This window comes from Gorilla gorilla, chromosome 20 (assembly GCF_029281585.2).
Source record: "Gorilla gorilla gorilla isolate KB3781 chromosome 20, NHGRI_mGorGor1-v2.1_pri, whole genome shotgun sequence".
Lineage (NCBI taxonomy): Eukaryota > Metazoa > Chordata > Mammalia > Primates > Hominidae > Gorilla > Gorilla gorilla.
In genome coordinates, this window is record NC_073244.2 from 68,466,900 (window position 1) to 68,490,060 (window position 23,161).

The following is a 23,161-nucleotide window of genomic DNA, read 5'->3' on the forward strand; positions in this document are numbered from 1 at the left end:
AAAAAAACTTGACAAGTGCTCTTCAAAACTACAAAAACACCCTGAAGTACACAGACCAACGACACCATGAAGCAACTAGATTAACAAGTCTGCAAAATTAACCAGCCAGCATCATGATGACAGGATCAAATTCACACACAACAATATTAACCTTATGCGTGAATGGGCTAAATGCCCCCAGTAAAAGACAAAGACTAAAAAATTGGATAAAGAATCAAGACCCATTGGACTGCTGTATTCAAGAGACCCATCTCACATGCAAAGATACACCTAGGCTCAAAGTAAACGGATGGAGGAAAATTTACCAAGCAAATGGAAAGCAGAAACAAGCAGGGGTTGCAATCCTAGTCTCTGGCAAAACAGACTTTAAACCAAGAAAGGTCAAAAAAGACAAAGAAGGGCATTAGGTAATGGTAAAAACTTTAATTCAGCAAAAAGAGCCAACTATCATAAATATATATTCACCCAATACAGGAGCACCCAGATTCATAAAACAAGTTATTTTTATTTTGTTTTATTAGGACTGAATCTCTCTCTATCTCACAGGCTGTACTGCAGTGGTGCGATCTCAGCTTACTGCAACCTCCACTTTTCAGGATCAAGTGACTCTTGTGCCTCAGCCTCTCAAGTAGCTAGGATTACAGGCGCCCACTACCATACCCATCTAATTTTTGTATTTTGAGTAGAGGCAGGGTTTCACCACGTAGGCCAGGCTGGTCTCGGACTCCTGACCTCAAGTGATCCACCCGCCTCAGCCTCCCAAAGCGCTGGGATTACAGGCGTGAGCCTCCACGCCCAGCCCATAAAACAAATTTTTAAAGACATACAAAGAGACTTGAATACCCACCCAATAATAGCGGGAGACTTTAATACCTCACTGTCAATATTAGACAGACCATCGAGAAAGAAAATTTAGAAAGATATTCAGGACTTGAACTCAGCCCTGGATCAACTGGACCTGATAGAGATCTACATAAGTCTCCACCCAAAACCAACAGAACACACATTTTTCTCAGTACCACATGGCACTTACTCTAAAATTGATCACATAATTAGAAGTAAAACACTGCTCAGCAAATGCAAAAGAACTGAAATCATAACAGTCTCTCAGTCCACAGCACAATCAAATTAGAACTCAAGATTAAGAAATTCACTCAAAAACACATAACTACATGGAAATTGAACAACCTGCTCCTGCATGACTTCTGGATAAATAATAAAACTGAGGCAGAAACCAAGAAATTCTTTGAAACTAAAGAGAACAAAGAGACAACGTACCAGACTCTCTGGGATGCAGCTAAAGCAGTGTTAAGAGGGAAATTTACAGCACTAAATAGATCCAACAAAAAGCTAGAAAGATCTCAAACGGACACCCTAACATCACAACTAAAAGTACTAGAGAACCAAGAGCAAGTAAATTTCAGAGTTAGCAGAAGACAAGGAATAACCAAGCACAGAGCACAACTGAAGAAGAAAGAGACACAAAACACCCTTCAAAAAAATCGACAAATCCAGGAGCTGATTCTTTGAAAAAAAAAATCAATAAAATAGGTAGACCATTAGCTAGACTAATAAAGAAAAAAAGACAAGATTCAAATAAACACAATCAAAAATGATAATGATGACATTACCACTGACCCCACAGAGATACAAACTACTGTCAGAGAAAATGATAAACACTTCTATGCAAATCAATCAGAAACTCTAGAATAAATGGACACATTCCTGGACACATACACCCTCCCAAGACTCAACCAGGAAGAAGTTGAATCCCTGAATAGACCAATAACAAGTTCTGAAATTGAGGCAGTAATTAATAACCTACAAACCAAAAAAAGCCCAGGACCAGATGGATTTACAGCTGAATTCTACTGGAGGTGCAAAGAGGAGCTGGTACATTTCTTCTGTAACTATTCCAAACAATCGAAAAGAAGGGACTCCTCCTTAACTCATTTTATGAGGCCAGCATCATTCTGATACCAAACCTGGCAGAGATATACAACAAAAAAATAAAACTTCTTGCCAATACCCCTGATGAACATCGATGTCAAAATCCTCAATAAAATACTGGCAAACCAAATCCAGCAGCACATCAAAAAGCTTATCCACCCTGAACAAGTTGGCTTCATTCCTGGGATGCAAGGCTGGTTCAATACATGAAATCAATAAACATAATTCATCACATAAACAGAACTAGAGACAAAAAACACAAGATTATCTTAACAGATGCAGAAAAGGCCTTTGATAAAATTCAACATCTCTTCATGATAAAAACTCTCAATAAACTAGGTATTGATGGCACATATCCAAAATAAGAGCCATTTATGACAAACCGACAGCCAGTATCATAGTGAATGGGCAAAAGCTGGAAGCACTCCCCTTGAAAACGGGCACAAGAAAAGGATGCCCTCTCTCACCACTCTTATTCAACACAGTATTGGAAGTTCTGGCAAAGGAAATCAGGCAAGACAAAGAAATAAAGGGTATTCAAATAGGAAGAGAAGAAGTCAACTTGTCTTTGTTTGCAGATGACATGATGCTATATCTAGAAAACCCCATCAACTCAGCCCAAAAACTTCTTAAGCTGATAAGCAACTTCAGCAAAGTCTCAGGATACAAAATCAATGTGCAGAAATTAAAAGCACTTTTGTAAACCAAGAACAGACAAGCAGCGAGCCAAATCACGAATAAATTCTCATTCACAATTGCCACAAGGAAAATAAAACACCTAGAAATACAGCTAATAAGGGGAAGTGAAGGACCTCTTCAAGGAGAACTACAAATTACTGCTCAAGGAAATCAGCGAGGACACAAACAAATGGAAAAACATTCCACGCTCATGGACAGGAAGAGTCAATATCATGAAAACAGCCATACTGCCCAAAGCAGTTTATAGCTTTAATGCTATTCCCACTAAACTACCATCTGATCTTCAACAAACCTGACAAAAACCAGCAATGGGGAAAGGATTCCCTATTTAAAAATGATGTTGGGAGAACTGGCTAGTCACATGCAGAAAATTGAAACTGGACCCTTTATTACACCCTATACAAAAATTAACTCTAGATGGATTAAAGACTTATATGTAAAAAAAAAAAATAAAAACTATAGAAACTCTAGAAGAAAATCTAGGCAATACCATACAGGACACATAAGCATGGGCAAAGATTTTATGATGAAATCTCTAAAACCAATTGCAACAGAAGCAAAAATTGACAACTGAGATCTAATTAAACCAAAGAGCTTCTGCACAGCAAAAGAAAACTATCATCAGAGTGAACAAGCAACCTACAGCATGGAAGAAAATTTTTGCAACGTATCCATCCGACAAAGGTCTAATATTCAGCATCCATAAGGAACTTCAGCAAATTTACAAAAAACAAAATGCCATTAAAAAATGGGCAAAGGACATGAACAGACACTTCTTAGAAGAAGACATACATGAGGCCAACAAATGTGAAAAAAAAGCTGAATATCACTGATCACTGGAGAAATGCCAATGAAAACCACAATGAGATACCATCTCACACCAGTCGGAATGGCAATTATTAAAAAGCCAAGAAGCAACAGATGCTGGCGAGGTTGCAGAGAAATAGGAATGCTTTTACACTGTTTGTGGGAATGTAAATTAATTCAACCATTGTGAAAGACAGTGTGGTGATTCCTGAAAGATTTAGAACCAGAAATACCATTTGACCCAGCAATCCCATTATGGGGTATATACCCAAAGGAATATAAATCATTCTATTTTAAAAATACATGCATGTGTATGTTCATTGTAACACTATTCACAATTGCAAAGACATGAAATCAACCCAAATGCCCATCAGTGATAGACTGGATAAAGAAAATGTGGTACAAATACACCATGGAGTACCATGCAGCCATAAAAAGGAACAAGATCATGTCCTTTGCAGGGACATGGATGGAGCTGAAAGACATTATCCTCAGCAAACTGACACAGGAACAGGAAATCAAACACTGCATGTTCTCACTTATAAGTGGGAGCTGAACAATGAGAACACATGGAAACAGGGAGGGGAACACACACACTGTGGCCTGTCAGAGGAGGGCATGGTTGGGAGGAGAGTATCAGAAGAAATAGCTAATGCATGGCAGGTTTAATACCTACGTGATGGGTTGATAGGTGCAGCAAACCACCATGGCACGCATTTACCTATGTAACAAACCTGCACATCCTGCACATGGTCTCTGGAACTTAAAAAAACAAAAAAAAGGCAGGGCGCGGTGGCTCACACCTGTAATCCCAGCACTTTGGGAGGCCAAGGAGGGCAGATCATGAGGTCAGGAGATCGAGACCATCCTGGCTAACACGGTGAAACCCCGTCTCTATTAAAAAATACAAAAAATTAGCTGGGCGTGGTGGCGGGCGCCTGTAGTCCCAGCTACTTGGGAGGCTGAGGCAGAAGAATGGCATGAACCTGGGAGGCAGAGCTTGCAGTGAGCCAAGACTGTGCCACTGCACTCTAGCCTGGGCGACAGAGTGAGACTCCATCTCAAAAAAAAAAAAAAAAAAAAAAAAAAAAAAAAAAAATTAAAAACCCACTGAAAATGTGTCTGTAATTTCTTTAATAAATATTGTACCCATGTGAATTTTTAAGGTTCACAGATGTACCACACTTAAGTATGAAAGTAACATTATGCCGGGCACTATGGCTTGTGCCTGTAATTCCAGCACTTTGGGAGGCCAAGGTGGGCAGATCACCTGAGGTCAGGGGTTTGAGACCATCTTGGCCAACGTGGCGAGACCCCCACCTCTACTGAAAGTACAAAGAATCAGCCGGGCATGGAGGCATGCGCCTGTAATCCCAGCTACTTGGGAGGCTGAGGCAAAAGAATCACTTGAACCCAGGAGGCAGAGGTTGCAGTGAGCCGAGATTGCACAAAAAGGCAACAGAGTGAGGCTCCATCTCAATAAATAAAATAAAATAAAATAAAAAAGATGGCCGGATGCGGTGGCTCACGCCTGTAATCCCAGCACTTTGGGAGGCCCAGGAGGGCAGATCACGAGGTCAGGAGATTAAGACCATCCGGGCTAACACGGTAAAACCCCGTCTCTACTGAAAAATACAAAAAAATTAGCCAGGTATAGTGGCAGGCACCTGTAGTCTCAGCTACTTGGGAGGCTGAGGCAGGAGAATGGTGTGAGCCAGGGAAACAGAGCTTGCAGTGAGCCAAGATCATGCCACTGCACTCCAGCCTGGGCGACAGAGTGAGACTCCGCCTCAAAAAAAAAAAAAAAAAGGTAACATCAGCCAATGCTGAAGAACATGTATACGGGAACTGCCTGTACCATTTTTACAACTTTTTAGTAATCCAAACGTATTTTAAAATACAACTACTCAAGAAAAAAGAAAAAAATTTACTACTTCATAAAAGCATTTTCTAAAATGATTAATGTCCCAAAGTTATACATTCCTGTAACTCTCAGTACCTCTGCATTTTTAATGCTCCTTGCTGTTTATATATTTCAGTGGTTACCTGCCCACATTTCTCTAGTTTTCAGGTGAGGGATATGACAAGAGCACACAGATCTAATGGATTTTAAACAGTGTATTTGTCTCTGAACAGCATCCTCTTAGAAACACTCACCTCTATCACTCAGATTACACATTTGCCAGATAAGCGAAATGAATTCATCCTCTTCCTACTTCTCTTTTTCTCTTCTTCTCGTCTTCATTCTCTGCTGCCTCTGTCTGTTTTCTTTTTCCCCAAAGTGTATTTATCCTCATGTTCTCATGCTTGTGGTTCTCATCCTAGGACATAAGAGCCAGTGGAGTATTGCTATAAAGATATCTGAAAATGTGGAAGCAACTTCAAAACTGGGTAATGGGCAAAGATTGGAAGAGTTTGGAGGGCTCAGAAGAAGACAGGAAGATGAAGGAAGTTTGGAATTTCTTAGAGACTGTTAAGTGGTTGTGACCAAAATGCTAATAGTAATATGGACAGTGACGTCCTGGCTGCTGAGGTGTCAGATGGAAATGAGGAACTTATTGGGAACTGGAACAAACGTGACATGTGTTATGCCTTAGGAAAGAACTTGGTTGAATTGTGTCCATCCTTTAGGACTCTGTGAACATTTGAACTTGAGAGTGATGATTTAGGTTATTTGGCAGAAGAAATTTCTAAGCAGCAAAGTGTTTAAGATGTGGCATGGCTGTGTCTAACAGCCTATGTTCAGATGTGTGAGCAAATAAATGACCTAAGGTTGGAAATTATATTCTATTTAAAGAGGAAGCAGACCATAGTAGTTTGGAAAATTTGCAACCTGGCCATGTGGTAGAAGAGAAAAGCCTATTTTCAAGAGAAGAATTCAAGTGAGCTGCTAAGCAACCACTTGATAGAGAAATTTGCATAAGTAAAATGCAAACAAGAGCTGATAGCAAAGACAATGGCAGAAAGGTCTCAAAGGCATTTCAGAGACCTCTGCAGCAACCCCTCCCATCACAGGCAATCCATCCATCCAGTAAAGCTAGAACGTGGAGGAGGGGATGAACAGCTGGAGAGCTTCTGGGCAGGAAAAAAATCCTTAAGTCAGGCAAAGAATAGATTAAGGAGACAGAGAACCTGAAGGGTGACAGCACTTTTTAAAGCTCAGTGGTCCTCTGCAGGACTTTTTGAACCAAGCAATGTAGAGACAGCTTACCATATGAACTTATGTTATTACTCAAGAAAGTTGAGAACTAAATAGAATAGTTTTCAGCTATTGTAGGCCAATAATAAATCAGACTGTCTATTGATATTACTTTTGCTTCACTAAGAAAACAGGATACTACTACAGACACATCAGAATGACTACAATTTAAAGAAAGACAATATAAAGTCTGGGAAAGGATGTGGAATGACTGGAATTATCATACATTGGTAGTGAACATGTTATATGGTACAACCACTTTGGAAAACTGACAGTTTTTTAAAAAATTAAACACACAACTATCCCATGACCCTACCTCTATTACAAGAGAAAGGAGTGCACATGGCCATAGAGAGATATGTTCATACAGCTTTATTCACAGCAGTTAAAAACTTAAAACAAGCTGGATGTCCATTAATGAGTGAATGCATAAACTAACTGGTACATTCATGCAATGGAATGCTACTAAGAACTGTTGACGTATACCCTACACATATGAATTGCTAACATTATGCTAAGAGAAGCCAGATGCAAAAGAATACATATTGTATACTATTCTAAGAAGGCCAAGAACTGGCAAAATCAATCTATGGGATAAACATCAGAATAGTGGTTCTTCTAAGGGGGTGATGAATGGGAAGGAGCTCAAGGGAAGTTTCCAGTGTGATGGAAATATTCTTTACCTTCTAGGTGATGGTTACATGGGCATACACATCATCATGCTGTACACTTAAGATAGGTACATGATACTTCAATAAACCATTTTTAAAAGAAAACATCCATTCCTGGAAACAGAACAGACACATCACACATAAACAAGAATGCTTTGTTCTTATCAGAATGTATTACTTCATTTAAAGTCATGGTTTGGCCCTCTGGTTGGTAGTGGAGGCCCTCCAATTCCTATGACTTGACTAATTATTGTTGATCTTGAGAAATGTACATAATGCGTTGTATTTGTTTGGCTATAGAAAAAAGATGAGATTTCTGTCTTAGCAATCTCTTTAGCAGACTGCCTATGATACATACTGGATTCTGGTGTAATGCTTATTCAATAATAAAACTGTTTTCTTTCCCTTCTACCTTTGTAGCGAGGTTTTCTGGGTTGGCAGGAAGTTTCTGTTTTTATTTCCTCAACAACAGACACGCAGTTTCCCTATACAACATGGTTAAAAGGCTTAAGCAGCTAAAATTCACTACCTGCTATTAAAAGATGAGTCTCATATGGATACAAAAGTGAACGTGTTTAAAGACATTACTGAGACTTCCAGTTTCTGGTCCAGCAAGGAGCTGGAAGTCCTCACTCCATCCTAACAACAAATAAAAAGCTGAACAAACTGAAAAATCAGCAATTCTTCTTAGATCTGTCAAATAAGTGAGGTCACAAGGCAAGCTACTGCCTCCAAAGTTGGAGACAGGCAGACACAGAGAATGATAACTTACCAGAGCAGAAACTCACAAGCAGTAATCTTTGTGCCTCTGCAGGAACCAGAACAAGGTTAGGAAAACCTGAACTGTAATTGATGAATTGCTGGAAGCTGAATGTGGTTAAGTCTGAGAGTTAAAAACTCCAAGAAGACCTTGCCATAGAGCTATCTTTACACTTTCGTGAGTTTTATCTCCAAGGACTCTAGCAGGTTCTCACAGTGAAGATCTGAGAAAAGTCCCCAGCTGGTTCTGGCAGGGGAAGAGGAAGAGTAGCCATTTTGAAATATACCACGGCATTCTGTTCAATGCTCTGGAGAGAAACTATTTTATCAGAGCCTACCGTCTTGGGGTTTTATCAGTGTCCAAATGACCTGGAAGAAGGAAAATAAACAATTCTGGTCCCCTCTTGCCACCCTGTCCCACTTAAGGGGAAAGGGTTTTACTCGGAAGGACTTGTGAAATTCATAGTCCCTGGGCTCAGGATAAGAGACTGAAACCTTTGCGAGGCCGAGGCGGGCGGATCACGAGGTCAGAGATCGAGACCATCCTGGCTAACATGGTGAAACCCCGTCTCTACTAAAAATACAAAAAATTAGCTGCGCGTGGTGGCGGATGCCTGTAGTCCCAGCTACTCGGGAAGCTGAGGCAGGAGGCGGAGCTTGCAGTGAGCCGAGATTGTGCCATTGCACTCCAGCCTGGGTGACATAGCGAGACTCTGTCTCAAAAAAAAAAAAAAAAAAAAAGAAACCTTACCATTAAGACTTGTTGAAACCATTAATTGGGAGGCCATTAGGCTGAGGTGGCTCCAGTAGCCTGAATTCTTAACCTAAGCAAACCCAAACCCAACTCAGTGTAACTGGCCTTAACCAATCAGAAACCACCAATTAACCTCCTACTATTGACTTTCCACTGGAATGATCCAAATAAGGCTCTACTCTAACCAATCAAGTATTTTCTTTGCCTTGTTTCTTTTTTTTTTTTTTTTTTTGAGACGGAGTCTTGCTTTGTCGCCCAGGCTGGAGTGCAGTGGCGCGATCTCGGCTCACTGCAAGTTCCACCTCCCGGGTTCACGCCATTCTCCTGCCTCAGCCTCCCGAGTAGCTGGGACTACAGGCGCCCACTACCACTCTTTGCCTTGTTTCTGAGTTCAGCCTGTAAAAGCCCTTCCCTCATGCCTCTTCAGAGAGGCCCTAAGCTGCATGTGATCTGGCAATGCCCAATTCATGAACTGCTATCTGCTTAAACTCTTTAAAATTTTAATGTGCCTAAGTTTATATATTATTTTTGCCGACTATAGAACACTTCCCCTCTCACAACCAAATCTTATCACCATGTTACTAAAGACCTATCATGCAGCTCATTTTACCAAGTACATCATATTCAGCTATCAGGAAAAAATTACAAGGCACTCTAATAGGCAAAATACCCAGATTGAAGATTTTACGTAACTCATTAATGAGAAAAACTGGTGACGTATTAAAACCAACTCAGAACCCTTCCCCGAGCCGAAAAAAAGTCACATTTATAGATCAAGAATATTAAAGTGGCTGGCTGCAGTGGCTCATGCCTGTAATCGCAGCACTTTGGGAGGTCAATGTGGGAGGATCGCTTGAGGCCAGGAGTTTGAGACCAGCCTGGGTAACATAGTGAGATCTCACCTATACTTAAAAAATTAGCCGGGCATGGTGGTGCACACCTGTAGTCCCAGCTAATCAGGAGGCTGAGGCAGGAAGATAGATTCAATCCAGGATGTCAAGCGGTCGTGGCTGCAGTAAGCTATGATGGTGCCATTGCACTTCAGTGTTGGCAATAGAGTGAGATGCTGTTTCTTAACAAAACAAAAAAAAATAAAATTAAAATGATATGCAGCAGCAAAAGAGGCAAAAACTCGCCTCCTCACAAATGGAGATGGAGGAGGGAAGTAAGCTGAGCCTCCTCCAATTTACTTTTCTGTAAACAAGAAGTAATTTGAACTGCCATCAGTGATCCACAATGTGAGTTGGTAAATAGCTCAAAACAATGACAAAGTAGAATCAAATGACCTAAAAGCCCATGATCTAAATAATGCACTGAAGCACAGTTTCTCCATTCATTGCTTATTTTGTGCCAGGCACATTTATGAGCACTTAATCCTCGCAACACTATTAGCTAAGAAATATTGTTCCGCGCACACATGAGCAACTGAAGCTCATAAAGATTAAACAGTTAAGAAAAAGTCACACAGCAGACACACTCTACAGCTCAAGTGTCAACCAAACACCCACAGAGATGCATATAGGGTCACACATCAAATCACATAACCTCACGGAGAATGGGCCTAACCTCACGGAGAATGGGGCCATCAGATACACCAAAGCAGACGCTCGGTGGTCCCAACCACCTCTCATAACACTTTCCCAAACTTAAGACGCGCATGTCCACGCCAATGTATTATCATAGGCCCTTTCCCCACCTCTTAAAGCCTCCCACGAAGTCTGAACCTGGTACTGATATACGCTTCAGCCCTCAGAAGGCAACCGCTTGATTCTCTGCGCAGGCGCAGCGTTCTCAACACAGCCAACGGGCACAAAGCCACGCCCCCACGGCCGAACTCACGCCTGCGTACTCAGTCACCAGCGGAACCCTCTCCACCAGGCTCCGCGTCGAGGCCCTACGGGGCGTCACTACGCACGCGTACTTTGGGTCCCAGGTAGCTTGTCTCTTAGCCGTGTACGCCTCTGCATTCCGGTCACTGGGAGCGGGGCCGTGGGGGCTGCACATGCGCACTGCGAGTCCTCGCCTACTCCCAGAAACCACCCGGGCGCATACGCGGTGCGGCCGCTGCTTCAGGTCGGCGGGCTCCAAGGAGACCTGGGTGGGCAGTGTCGCCATTTCTCTTTTCTTGGGCAGTATTTTCCCAGCGCCACGCGGAGCCTGGGCCATTATGAGGTTTGTGTTGCGTCGGGGCGGTCCGTCTCAGAGGCGCTCCGGGGAGGAGTGGGCGGCTGAATGGCCAGAGGCCCAGGGATCCGTGCAGGTCAGAGCTGGCGTCCGGGCCTGAATTTGGAGGTGGCGGGTGCCTGACAAGAATGCGCGCGTGATCAGTGTGTTGGCGTTTGTGTACACAGAGGACATTATTAAAATTACTCTTTGTGTGAATGGTTCTCTCCCAGAGTAGGCGACTGGGGCATTGAAAAAAGCCCAGTTACATTTTTAGGAACCAGAGCTGCACGCTAAACAGTGTTTTCTTTTGACAGTGAAATCTGTCGTTTTTGGAGTTTGTTAGGAACATGGTTGAAAATGGGTGGCAGTGGGTTCGAGAATCTCGTCTCTGAAGTTTTCTTCCTTCTTCTTAGCTCTGCATTTCCAGGACCCGGTCACTATTCAGGACACTGTTCCAGCGCAGTGCGCGTTAGCCATGTCACAGGTAAGTTTTTGTTTTTTTTTCCTGTAACATCATAGGTTTTAAGTCCTGGGCACATCTAATTTTGCTTACTTGGGTGGTAAAGACTGACACCGGGACAAGGCTCAGGTCTTTTCATTCAGCAACACATGGGACTATAGCAACCTCTCTTCTCAGAGTCCATGTCCTGTACTTTAGTGTTCATTTATTCACTGAATGAATTAATCTGAGTCTCCACTGTCACCCGTCTTCTTTTAAGCACTGTGTGGTGGGTCAAAGATACATTCCCTGGAGAAGACAAGAGCCTTTATCCGGGGACTGTCGTCTTCCTGAAGTAGAGGTGAATACTCAGTCATCTTTGAATTTCTTTACAGCTCCAGACTGAGAGGACGCAGCATAGAAAATGCTAATGAGTGGTTCAGACTCAGTAATGGTAATCTGCCTTTGGAAATTTTGGGGAATGGGAATGTGATTGATATCTCAAGCATGAAAGTCCAGGTTAACAAAGTCAGGCCATTTACTAGGACATTAGTGAAAGATAGTGTTGTGGATCACAGGTTCCAGTTTGACGTTGGGCAGCTTAAAGTCACAGGCTTCAACTGTGGAATTCCGGAAAATACCTATTGGCTTTCTGTAAATGAGGAACAAGAAGTATGCTGCAAGGGAGAAGATGGATGAGCTGGCTATATTTCCCAAAAAAGGGTTCTCTTCAGGGTGTTTGCATGGTCTCTGAAATTTTGTGCAAATACAACCAGATTTGATTCTTAGCCCTCTAAATGTAGTCACCAAGACATTTTGTTTGAAAAATAGATTTTCTTCTCAAAGGGGAAACTTACATTTTCTTTCTTTTAGGGAAACAGGCAGTATTTTCCCTACACATTCTGTTTGTTATGATGACTCAAGCTATTCTTGTAAAATTATATTTATGTATTTTAAAAGAAAAGTTGTTAAAAAAATTTCAACCGTCATATAACAACCATGCAGAAAAAAAACATTTTTACCACTTTATTGTTTCTGTATTTTGATGTGAAGTATTTGAGCTTAAGGCTTTTTTTAACCACCAGTTCTTATCCCATTTCCTCCATACTTCCAATGCTTCCTTAACTCTGTTGATATTTTCACCATCAAGATAGATTTCCATCACTTCCGCAAGTATTTTTCATGTAGTTTTCCCTGCCCTGGCCCTCAGAGGAAACTAATTTCTTGTTTTGATGACAGTGGATTTGTTTTGCTTTGCTTGGCTTCACGTAAATGGAGTCAAGTAGTCAGTAGGTGTGTGTCTGGCTTCATTAACTCAACATAATGATTTTAATGTTCATTAATGTCCATTATTTGTTGTTGTTTTGCTGAGTATTCCACTGTGTTAATATATTACAGTCTACTTACTCATTTTCCTGTTGATAGACATTTGGGATGTTTCTAGATTTTTGGCTATTATTAGTAAAACTGCTATTAATATTATTGTGTAGGCTGAGTATCCCTTATTCAAAATGCCTGGGACCAGAAGTATTTCAGATTTTGGATTTTTTTTGTTTTGTTTTGGAATATTTGCATTATACCTACTGGTTGCGCAACCCAAATCTGAAATCCAAAATGTTCCATGAGCATTTCTTTTGACTATTACATCAACACTCAAAAAGTTTTGGATTTTGAAGCATTTCAGATTAGGGATATTCTACCTGTATATGTCTTTTTGTGATCTTTTAGAAGATGTAGTGGTAGAAAAAATACTGGCATCTGGGCACAGTGGCGCACACCTGTAGTCCCAGCAACTTGGGAAGCTGAGGCAGGAGGATCACTTCAGCCCAGCATTTCAGCACCATAGTGCAGCACGATCACACCTGTGAATAGCCACTGCATTCCAGCCTGGGCAACATAACAAGACTGCTGTCTCTTAAAAGAAAGAAAATACTGGCATTTGAAGAATATCAAGAAAAAATATTCATTTAAAATATTGTAGTCTGCCTCATTTTTGGTGACAGAATTCAGGATAGCAAGAGGTGTGTCTTGAAGCAATCTTAGGGAATCTTGGAGGTGTTGGTAATATTCAGTTTCTTGATCGGGGATCTGCTGATGGGTGTATTGCGTTGTGAAAATTGATCCTATTGGACATGAATTCATCATATTGATCATGGCTTACTGCAGCCTCAACCTCCTAGGTTCAAGCAGTCCTCCTGTCTCAGAGTCCTCAGTAGCTGGGACTATAGGCATGTGCCACCATGCCTGGCTAATTTTTTTATTTTTTTGTAGAGACGAAGTCTTGCTGTGTTGCCCAGGCTTGTCTTGAACTCCTGGCCTGAAGCATTCCTCCTGCCTTGGCCTCCCAAAGTGCTGGTGTGGCAGGCCATGTCTCACCAAACGCAGGTGTCCATAACAGCTGTTTCAGTACTGACTGAGTGGTTAAATATTAAAAGCCACTACCCTTACAAAGAGGCTGGAATGTAACAAAAGCCCACCAACAGTTTTGCCTCGGCCTTTCCTGAGCCTTAAAGCATGACAAAATAATGAAGGAGTTCTTAATTGGACCCATTTAGGATGAAACAAGTTTTACTGGGGGTCTGAAGAAACCCCCCACGCCTCCACAAACAAATTTATTGGAGGTCTGAAGGAAATCCCCAAACCACCGTGGTTTAGCAGGAGACAAGATAAGGGTAATCACTCCAGCACCCTACACCCATTTAGATTAAGTAAATTTGCTGAGGCTCCTGAGGAAGGTCTTCAAGACTCAGACCTTGGTTATAGATTAAAAGAAGTTAATCACTTGCCTTTAGATGAATGCACACCTACACATAGACATATAGCTTAGAAGGTAGATAAGCTCTGGAAAACTTTGTAATTGTGAGTTGGTCTGGCAGTAATTTCCAGGCCTTCTCCCTGTAACCGGCTACAGAAATAAAAACTCCCTTCCTCCCCAGTTAATCTTCATCTCGTTATTGGGCCTCAATAAATAGCAGCCTGACCCTCAGCTTGGTCCAGGAACACTGGGATTATAGGCATGAGCCACTGCACCCAGAGATTCTTAAGATTTCTTAAACCCCACATTCAAGTGAGAAGAGAGGAACCTTCTCTGCCCCATGTTTAATACAATTAAGTTTCAATAGCTTTTGACCTATGTACTGTTGTTACAGATGGTGCAAGGGTGTATTTGGAAAGGACAACACAGGGCAGCTGTATATGATTGGAGTGATTGGGAATCATAGTTGTATTATGAGTTGATGAAGTCCCAGGATATTGGAAAGGAAAACTAACCATAGGCTGGGCATCCTCAGTTCTTCCCACCTTCTTCCTAAGTAGCTGAGGATGAAACCTTATTCTTTGCTCCTGTTGCACACCCTGATGGAGGCAAATAAGGTGAAATAATAACAAATCTGCTGCAGTTTTCAGACCATTACATCTACTACCCTAAAATGTAGCTGCTAGAGCAAAGACTACTTTATTTCCTATGATTCTATGGGTGAGGAATTCACACTGAACTCAACAGGGTGGGAATGATTAATCTCTGATCCTATGATGCCTGCCAGGGCCTGAATCCCCAAGATGGCTTCTTCATTCATGTATTTTATATTTAGCTAGAATTGCTGGAGTCGTGTATCTGGGCCACTGTTCTTTGCTGCTAGCTGAGTTACTCAGCTTTATTTGATGTAGTCTCAGAATCTCTCACTCTCCATTGGCAACGTCTCGTTGTCTTTTCTTATGTGTCATGAGCCCCTATGAGGGCAAAACAGAAGATGCCAAGCCTTCCTGAAGCTTTCATCTGGAACTAGTTAGTGTTACTTCTGTCATATTCTGTTGATTAAAGCAAATTGTAGGTCCGATCCAGATTTAAAGAAAGAGGACTACAGTTTGTTTCAGCAAAAAAGTAATTTGTAAGTTATTCTGATACACTACAGATCCATGGTAGAATTGATCATGACTGGCTTTCAACAAAGTCAATGTGTGGTCATACTATGAATATGTAAGATTATAAAATCAACTATGCTAGTTCCTTTACAAATTGGTTTTGAATACGTGGATACACAATCTCTGAGCAATACATTTCTTAAATTATTCAGTGTTTTTTGAATCACCCTGTTCATCTTGAATGTTTCCCTTATTAAGTATTTTTCTACACCCAAATTTTAATAAACACTATTTCACAGTATTGCTCTTTAGTAACTTAAATAAGCTGCTTTTATAAGACACAGAGTCCTTATCAGCTCCTCCCAACTTCCAGTTATTTACTTGGGCTCTTCTAAGGAAGTGTTTGTCATTTTCAGGGATCAGTGACATTCCAAGATGTGGCCATTGACTTCTCCAAGGAAGAGTGGGGATTCCTGAACCCTGCTCAGAGAGATTTGTACACAACTGTGATGTTGGAGAATTATCAGAACCTGGTCTGGCTGGGTAAGTGCTTAAAGCCCTTAATTCAGCAACTGGTCTTGAGTATTTCTTTTTTTGTTTTTATACTGGGAGTCTTTGGTGAGATTCAGAATTTACATGAGATGTGGAAATTGGAGTGAGCAGCTTTCTTTATCCTATCTGCCAGATGTTCTAATTTTTTTGTTTTTATAATGGCTTGTGTTTTGATTACAGTGTTGATCTGTCACAATACCTGAGTAACCAGAGCATAGCCAACTCTTTCTATTCACAGGACTTTCCATTTCTAAATCTGTGATTTCACTGTTGGAGAAAAGGAAACTGCCTTGGCTAATGGGAAAAGAAGAGATAAGAGGCCCATTGCCAGGTGAGTATGAAGAACTAGCAGGGGTAAGCCATGTATATGAAAGGCATACCAGGTCTGGAGGGCAAAGCACCTTTAAGATGTGAAAGATGCTCTCTTCCAATGTTCCATACGTATGTAGAAATTGAGGCTCCTTGAGTTTGAGTTCCTAAAAGGATACTGATCACCCACCATTTATATCTGCTTTTATAAATAAATGCCTGTGGGCTCAGAAATTACAGGTGTGTCTTTCCTCTTTGTCTATGGTAAGCTTCCTTTTAAATTCAGGATCCTGTTTCTCATGACTTTTTTTTTATTTGACTCTTTGATATTGTTTTCTTTACTGTAAGATGACTTATATAGTGGTCTGATTGTTTGAATGGGTGTATTCATTGGTCATTTATTCATTAACATTAATTCCTTTTTTAAAACTAGTCAACTGTTGAGAGTCCCCAAGACCACCCCCAGGTTCAAGGACTTACTAGGAGTCGTCACAGGAGTCATCATATCATTGTATTCATGCCTGCAAAGTTAGTGAATAGTCCAGAAGAACACCATCATTCTGATGCCAGCTGCAAAGTATGGGGGTCCCCAAGACAACCCTGAATTCTGACACGAATTGCAAATCCAAAGGTCCCCAAGATGACCCTCAGGTTATGATAATTCACTAGAAGGATTCACAGAACTCACTGAAAGCTGTTACACTCATGGTTAGAGTTTATTGCCATGAAAGGATACACATTAAAAATCAGCCGAGGAAAAAGACATGGGGCAGAGTCTTGGAGGACTTCCATTTATGCCCCCACAGTGGAGTCATGGACAGTGTTAACTCCTCCCAACAATGATGTGTGGCAGTATGCACAGTGTGTGGCCAACCAAGGAAGCCTATCTGACCCTTGTTATCCAGACTCCTTATTAGGGCACCATCATGTAGACATGGCTGACTGCTAATGTCTCACCTCAATCTCTAGCCCCTCTGAAGGTCACCCTAATATCATGTGACCCAAAGCCCCACATAAATCACATAGTTTGATTATCTGGTGTGGTCCAACGCCCATAGGTAAATAGAGACACTTTTATCTTGCAGGATATTTCAAGGTGTCAGAGATGACCATCTCCCAGGAGCCAAAGGCAAAGACTAGAACTCTCTTTGGAAAAGGTTAAATTATTTACTACACAATGGCTAAGATTTATTTTAGCAAAAGATATAAAACAAAATCAGCAAAGGTAAGCTCATAAGGCAAAGTCTGGAGGAAATCAGGAATGTGCTTCCGAGATTCCTCTCCCAGTGGAGTCACACAGGAGGTACTTAATTCATCTAGCAGCAACTTGTGTGGTATGTGTGAGATAATAGCAGCTAGACAACATTAGACTTAGTGCCAAGGAATTTACTTAGGGAAGCCATAAAGGTACCCTCTGCCTAGTACATGCTAAAAATCCAGAATCTCAGAAGGAAAGTAGGTGTTCCGCATAAACCACATCATCTGCACAAATAGTTTAGGCACAGTAAGCCACTTGTACCAGTTCCGGGAATGGTAGAAACCCTCCTGAAATCCAAGTTCCTTAGAGGTCAGTCAGGGGCCAATGTTGTAAGCAGACCTTTCTAAGGAGAACAGTCTCAAAGCCTGCTGTGTTCTTTTCTGAGTTTGTTTAAAAGTATAGAAACTTGCAGTGAGTTTACATTTGAGTGAGGGGATTAAGACTTGCTTCCACAAACCTTGTGCAAAGTAGAAACTAATTAACTAGTAGAAACTAATTAAAATGGGTTATTTTGATGTGTGGGAGTTAGTAAAGTTTTAGTTTCAAAACTGGCTGATATTTAAAGTTATAGAAAGTGAGGAAATGAAGTACATTTGTGATATATTTATTTAAGGAATTGTTGGAATTAAGGTATGTCTTGAACTGTGAGTTACAAATATGTAGCTGGATCTCAATTCAGAATTGGAGATGAATGTGTTTTTTATATGTTTTGTGGTGATGGACCCTTAGGAATGGAAGAAATGAATTGCCTATGGATAGCAGAGAAGGACTGATTGATTGGTAGCAGGAGAAACAGGAAACATCCTGTGTTAGATTCCAGGGCCTCACTATTCATGAAGAAAAGGTAACCAAAGTAAGACCAAGACGTTAGGATAAGACAGCGTTGAAAGGTAGTTTATATCTGACTAATTTATGGTTCTTGCTAAAGTGGATATTTCTATGGTGCAAAGGATGTAGAATAATGAGCTTGAATCGTCACATTTGGTAATAATCTTTTATTTGAGTTCATTTTCAAAACCATTAGGCCTTTGTAGTAGAGGCCCCCTGTAAAACCAGCCCCTCTTGCACCCTTAATGAGGTTAGCCTTCTCCACTGTCTACATACACAGTATAATCTGGAAAAAACAGTGGGATTCCCACATGTTTAGTGCATGAAAAACAGGCCAGACTCAGTCATTTTCCATAATTGACCAAGGTTCTGTTCTGTTCTTTTACAGCAAGCACAGCCAGCATCTCTGCCCCTCTGCCCTTTAGCTCCTAAACAGTAAAAACAACTACAGGTTAGAAGGGTATTATGTTCGTCTTTGTAGCAAGTCCTATTGCCTTGCTTTAATTTTTGATCCTGTTGATCAGTCTTCTGTAATGCCATTTTGGCCCCTGCAATTCCCCATAGTACATGTTTTCTTAAGCTCTAAATCTGTTTCCTTGCTGCCGTCACTTGACCCTCTTATTTTTCCTGTTTGCTTAGCGATCTCTTTAATCTCAAAATGTCTGTATCAGTGAGAATTCATACCCTATCTGCCCCTGATTATATGATTGATTTTATTGTTTCTATATTATGTCAAATTATTTCTGCAGTAAAATAATTGGAGATGCCTTCTGTCCGGACACATTAATTCCTCTGGTTAATGCATACATATACATCTACAGAAACTATCATTTACCTTTTTGTGTTTTGAAACTTGTGGTATAACTTAGCACACTGCATCTTGTCCTTTTCACTTAATACATTATCCTGCAGCTCAGAAAACAGCTGAAGTTCACTCTTTTTTTAGTAGCTAAGTAATACTACAGATAGAGATATACCATGGTTAATGATGAGGGACCCCTAGTTTGTTTCCAATATAAAGCCTATTTCAATAAGCATTCTTATCAATATAACCTTAAAAACTGGTATCTTAGTTTCTTGAGTAGGTGCCTAAAGTGGGATTGAAAAGATAAAAGATAGGTATATTACATTAGTTTAATTTGCTTCTGTTCATTGATTTTTTTTCCCCTTTCAGATGTGCCAGGTGCAGAGATTAAGGAGTTATCTGCAAAGAGGGCTATTAATGAAGTATTATCGCAGTTTGACACAGTGATAAAATGTACAAGAAATGTATGTAAGGAATGTGGAAATGTATACTGCCACAATACGCAGCTTACTCTCCATAAGAGAAATCATACACGAAAGAAATGCAATCAGTGTTTAGATTGCGGGAAATACTTCACTCGTCAGTCAACTCTCATTCAGCATCAAAGAATCCACACGGGAGAGAGACCCTATAAATGTAACGAATGTATTAAAACCTTCAACCAGAGGGCACACCTTACCTAGCATGAGAGAATTCACACTGGTGAGAAAACCTTCAGCCAGATGACTCATCTCACACAGCATCAGACTACACATACGAGAGAAAAGTTCCATGAATGCAGTGAATGTGGAAAGGCCTTCAGCCGTTTCTCAGCTCTTATAGATCACCAGCGAATTCATACTGGAGAAAAGCCGTATGAATGTAAGGAGTGTGGAAGAGCCTTCACTCAAAGTGCCCAGCTCATTAGACATCAGAAAACTCATTCTGGAGAAAAACCCTATGAGTGTAGTGAGTGTAAGAAATCTTTTGTGCGCCTATCTTCCCTGATTGAACATTGGAGAATTCACACTGGAGAAAAACCATATCAATGTAAGGACTGCAAAAAGACCTTTTGTCGTGTCATGCAGTTCACTCTGCACAGGAGAATTCATACTGGTGAAAAACCCTATGAATGCAAGGAATGTGGAAAGTCCTTCAGCGCCCATTCTTCTCTTGTTACTCATAAGAGAACACACAGTGGAGAAAAACCGTATAAGTGCAAGGAATGTGGAAAAGCCTTCAGTGCGCACTCTTCCCTTGTTACTCATAAGAGAACACACAGTGGAGAGAAACCCTATAAATGCCATGCCTGTGGGAAGGCCTTTAATACTTCCTCCACACTTTGTCAACATAACTGAATTCATACTGGTGAAAAACCCTTCCAGTGCAGTCAATGCGGGAAGTCCTTTAGCTGCAGCTCTCACCTTACTCGACACTGTAGAATGTGTAATGGAAAATGTTAGCAAATAACCAAAACTCAAAATGTTAATTCTGATTATTCTGTATCATCACCAGTACTTTGTACTCTGAGTCTTTTTAAATATGCTCTCTTAGTTTGTATGGAATGATATTTCATTGCACTTTTAATTTAACTTAAAAATGCCTTCCCTTGACTGTTGATATATGTTTTTTGTGAAGTGTGTGTTGAAGTCTTGCAGATAATTTTTTAAATTAGAGGTTTATCACTAGGTATATCTCCTAATGCTATCCCTCCCCCCTCCCCCAATGTAAATGACGAGTTAATGGGTGCAGCACAGCAACATGGCACATGTATACATACGTAACAAACCTGCACGTTGTGCACATGGTACCCTAAAACTTAAAGTATAATTAAAAAAAAAATTAGAGGTTTTTCTTCGTGTGCAGTTATGAGAGTTCAGTAGATTTTGGAAATATTTTCTATTCTGTAACCTACCTTTTCATTTACATAACGGTGATAAAAGCTTTAAGTTTGATCACATCCAATTAATCACATTTTTTAATAGTTATGCTTTTATTTATTTTTCAGACAGGGTCTTACTCTGTCACCCAGGCTGGAGTGCAGTGGCACAATCATGGCTCACTGCAGTCTCTGCCTCCCGGGCTCAAGTGATCCTCCCACGTCAGCCTCTCAAGTAGCTGGGACTACAGGCATGTGCCACCACACCTAATTTCTGTATTTTTTGTAGAGACTAGGTTTCACCATGTTGTCCAGGCTTGTCTTGACCTCCTGAGCTCAAGCAGTCCATCTGCCTCAGCCTCCCAAAGTGCTGGGACTACAGACATGAGCCACTGTGCCTGACCTAGTTCTGCTTTTTATGTTCTAAGAAGTATTATTTATTCTATGCTGAGCTTACATAGAATTTCTTACATGTTTTCTATAGCTATATTGTATTTTTACCTTTTACTGTTAGATCTATTTCATGTTTTTATTATGGATAATGGAGGAGGTAAAGGTTGAATTATATTTTCCCCCATATTATTGACCCATAGTGACACCAGTTTTGGGAGATGTCTTTCATTTTCACCCTTACGTTGTTATTGGCACCTTTTGCAAAAATCAATTATTTATGAGTATACTTCTGAAATAATCTGTTTCATCAATCTATTTGTCTTCTCAGTAGTTCCACATTGTCTTAATTATAGCTTTAGAGGAAGTCTTGAAATTTGGTAGTAAGTCTTCCAGTTTTGTTATTTTAACAAATTTCTCTAGGCTGGGCATGGTGGCTCATGCCTAAAATCCCAGCACTTTAGGAGCCCCAGACAGGAGGATCACTTAAGCGCAGAAGATCAAGACCAGCCTGGGAAATATAGCAAGACCTTATCTCTACAAAAAAATTTAGAAATTAGCTGGGCATGGTGGCACCCATCTGTAGTCCTAACTGCTCAGGAGGCTGAGGTGGGAGGATTGCTTGAGTCCAGGAGTTCAAGGCTGCAGTGAGTTGTGATCACACCATTGCAGTCCAGCCAGGTTGACAGAATGAGACCCTGTGTGTTAAAAAAAAAAAAAAAAATCCTGGTGATGCTTTTCTGGATTAAAAAATAAAATAAAAATTGGCCTCACTACTCTAGCTTATTTGCATTTTCTAATAAATGTTCAGTGTCACCTTGTCAGTTCCTACCGAAAAGCCTGTCAGTATTATAACTGAGATTGCATGAAGTCTGTAGACAAACTTGAAGAGAATTGACACTTAACAGCAGTGACTTCCAGTCTGTAACCTTAGCATAAGTTCTATTTGTCTCCTTTAATTTTTCTCAGAAATACCTGTAGTTTTCTGTAGAGATCTTGAATGTATTTTCTTAAGTTTATTAATAGACATTTTCACAATATGTAAATTGGTTTGTCTTTTACTTTTCCACTTGTTTGCTACTTGTACATCAAAATAGCATTTTGTACATCTATCTTGCATCTTGTCTTGAACATTTCACTTATTCTTGGAGTTGTCATAGAGATTTCTTAAATTTTTTTTTTTTTTTTTTTCTTTGAGACGGAGTCTTGCTCTGTCACCCAGGATGGAGTGCAGTGGCGCGATCTCGGCTCACTGCAAGCTCCGCCTCCTGGGTTCACACCATTCTCCTGCCTCAGCCTCCCGAGTAGCTGGGACTACAGGTGCCTGCCACCACGCCCAGCTAATTTTTTGTATTTTTAATACAGACGGGGTTTCACTATGTTAGCCAGGATGGCCTCTATGTCCTGACCTCGTGATCTGCCCACCTCGGCCTCCCAAAGTGCTGGGATTACAGGCATGAGCCACTGCGCCTGGCCTTCAGATTTTTTTCATAAGCAATCATGTCACCTGCAAATAGACAGTTTATTCATTTCTGGTCTTTATGCTGTTCTTTTTTTTCTCATCTTACTGCAATTGCTGTGTGACCTCCAGGACAGTGTTGAATGAAAGTGATAAATGCAGGCACCCTTGTTTTGCTTTCAGTCTTAGGAGGAAAGACTTAGTGGGGAGGAAGTGGCAACTCTGAGTCAGGATGTAGACTTCTTAGCATATGCATTTGCACATCTTGCTCAAATCCCCAGATTTCCCTATACCCTCTATGCTCCCTTTAAAACAATGCTTTCTTTCCACAGTATCTTTCCCCCAAGTCAATAATGGGTCAAATTTCAGCAGTCCCAAACTGGGGAAGTTCTGGGAC

General features: G+C 40.8%; 2 protein-coding genes across 9 annotated transcripts in view; one reads left to right on the forward strand and one right to left on the reverse strand.

The window, feature by feature from the left end:
• Positions 1-10,698, reverse strand: part of LOC134757705 (vomeronasal type-2 receptor 26-like) — a 51,265-nt gene extending 40,567 nt beyond the window's left edge. The window contains 1 exon segment of the mRNA XM_063701684.1: positions 10,536-10,698. The gene's annotated coding sequence lies outside the window, so the exon portion shown is untranslated.
• Positions 10,626-22,351, forward strand: LOC101125458 (putative zinc finger protein 542). 8 transcript variants are annotated; one of them, XM_055370744.2, is made up of 7 exons: positions 10,682-10,772; positions 11,419-11,489; positions 11,725-11,805; positions 15,722-15,848; positions 16,096-16,188; positions 17,252-17,323; positions 19,427-22,351. In XM_055370744.2, exons 2-7 carry the CDS (start codon positions 11,481-11,483, stop codon positions 19,738-19,740), a joined length of 696 nt encoding a protein of 231 aa, XP_055226719.1. In that variant the 5' UTR covers positions 10,682-10,772; positions 11,419-11,480; the 3' UTR covers positions 19,741-22,351. The 8 variants fall into 8 exon arrangements, with proteins under 8 accessions (XP_030860036.1, XP_055226719.1, XP_030860034.1 ...); XM_031004174.3 differs by lacking the exon at positions 10,682-10,772 and adding an exon at positions 10,977-11,011; XM_019016259.4 differs by lacking the exons at positions 10,682-10,772; positions 11,725-11,805 and adding exons at positions 10,977-11,011; positions 11,840-11,898.
• Positions 22,352-23,161: the final 810 nt, after the last annotated feature.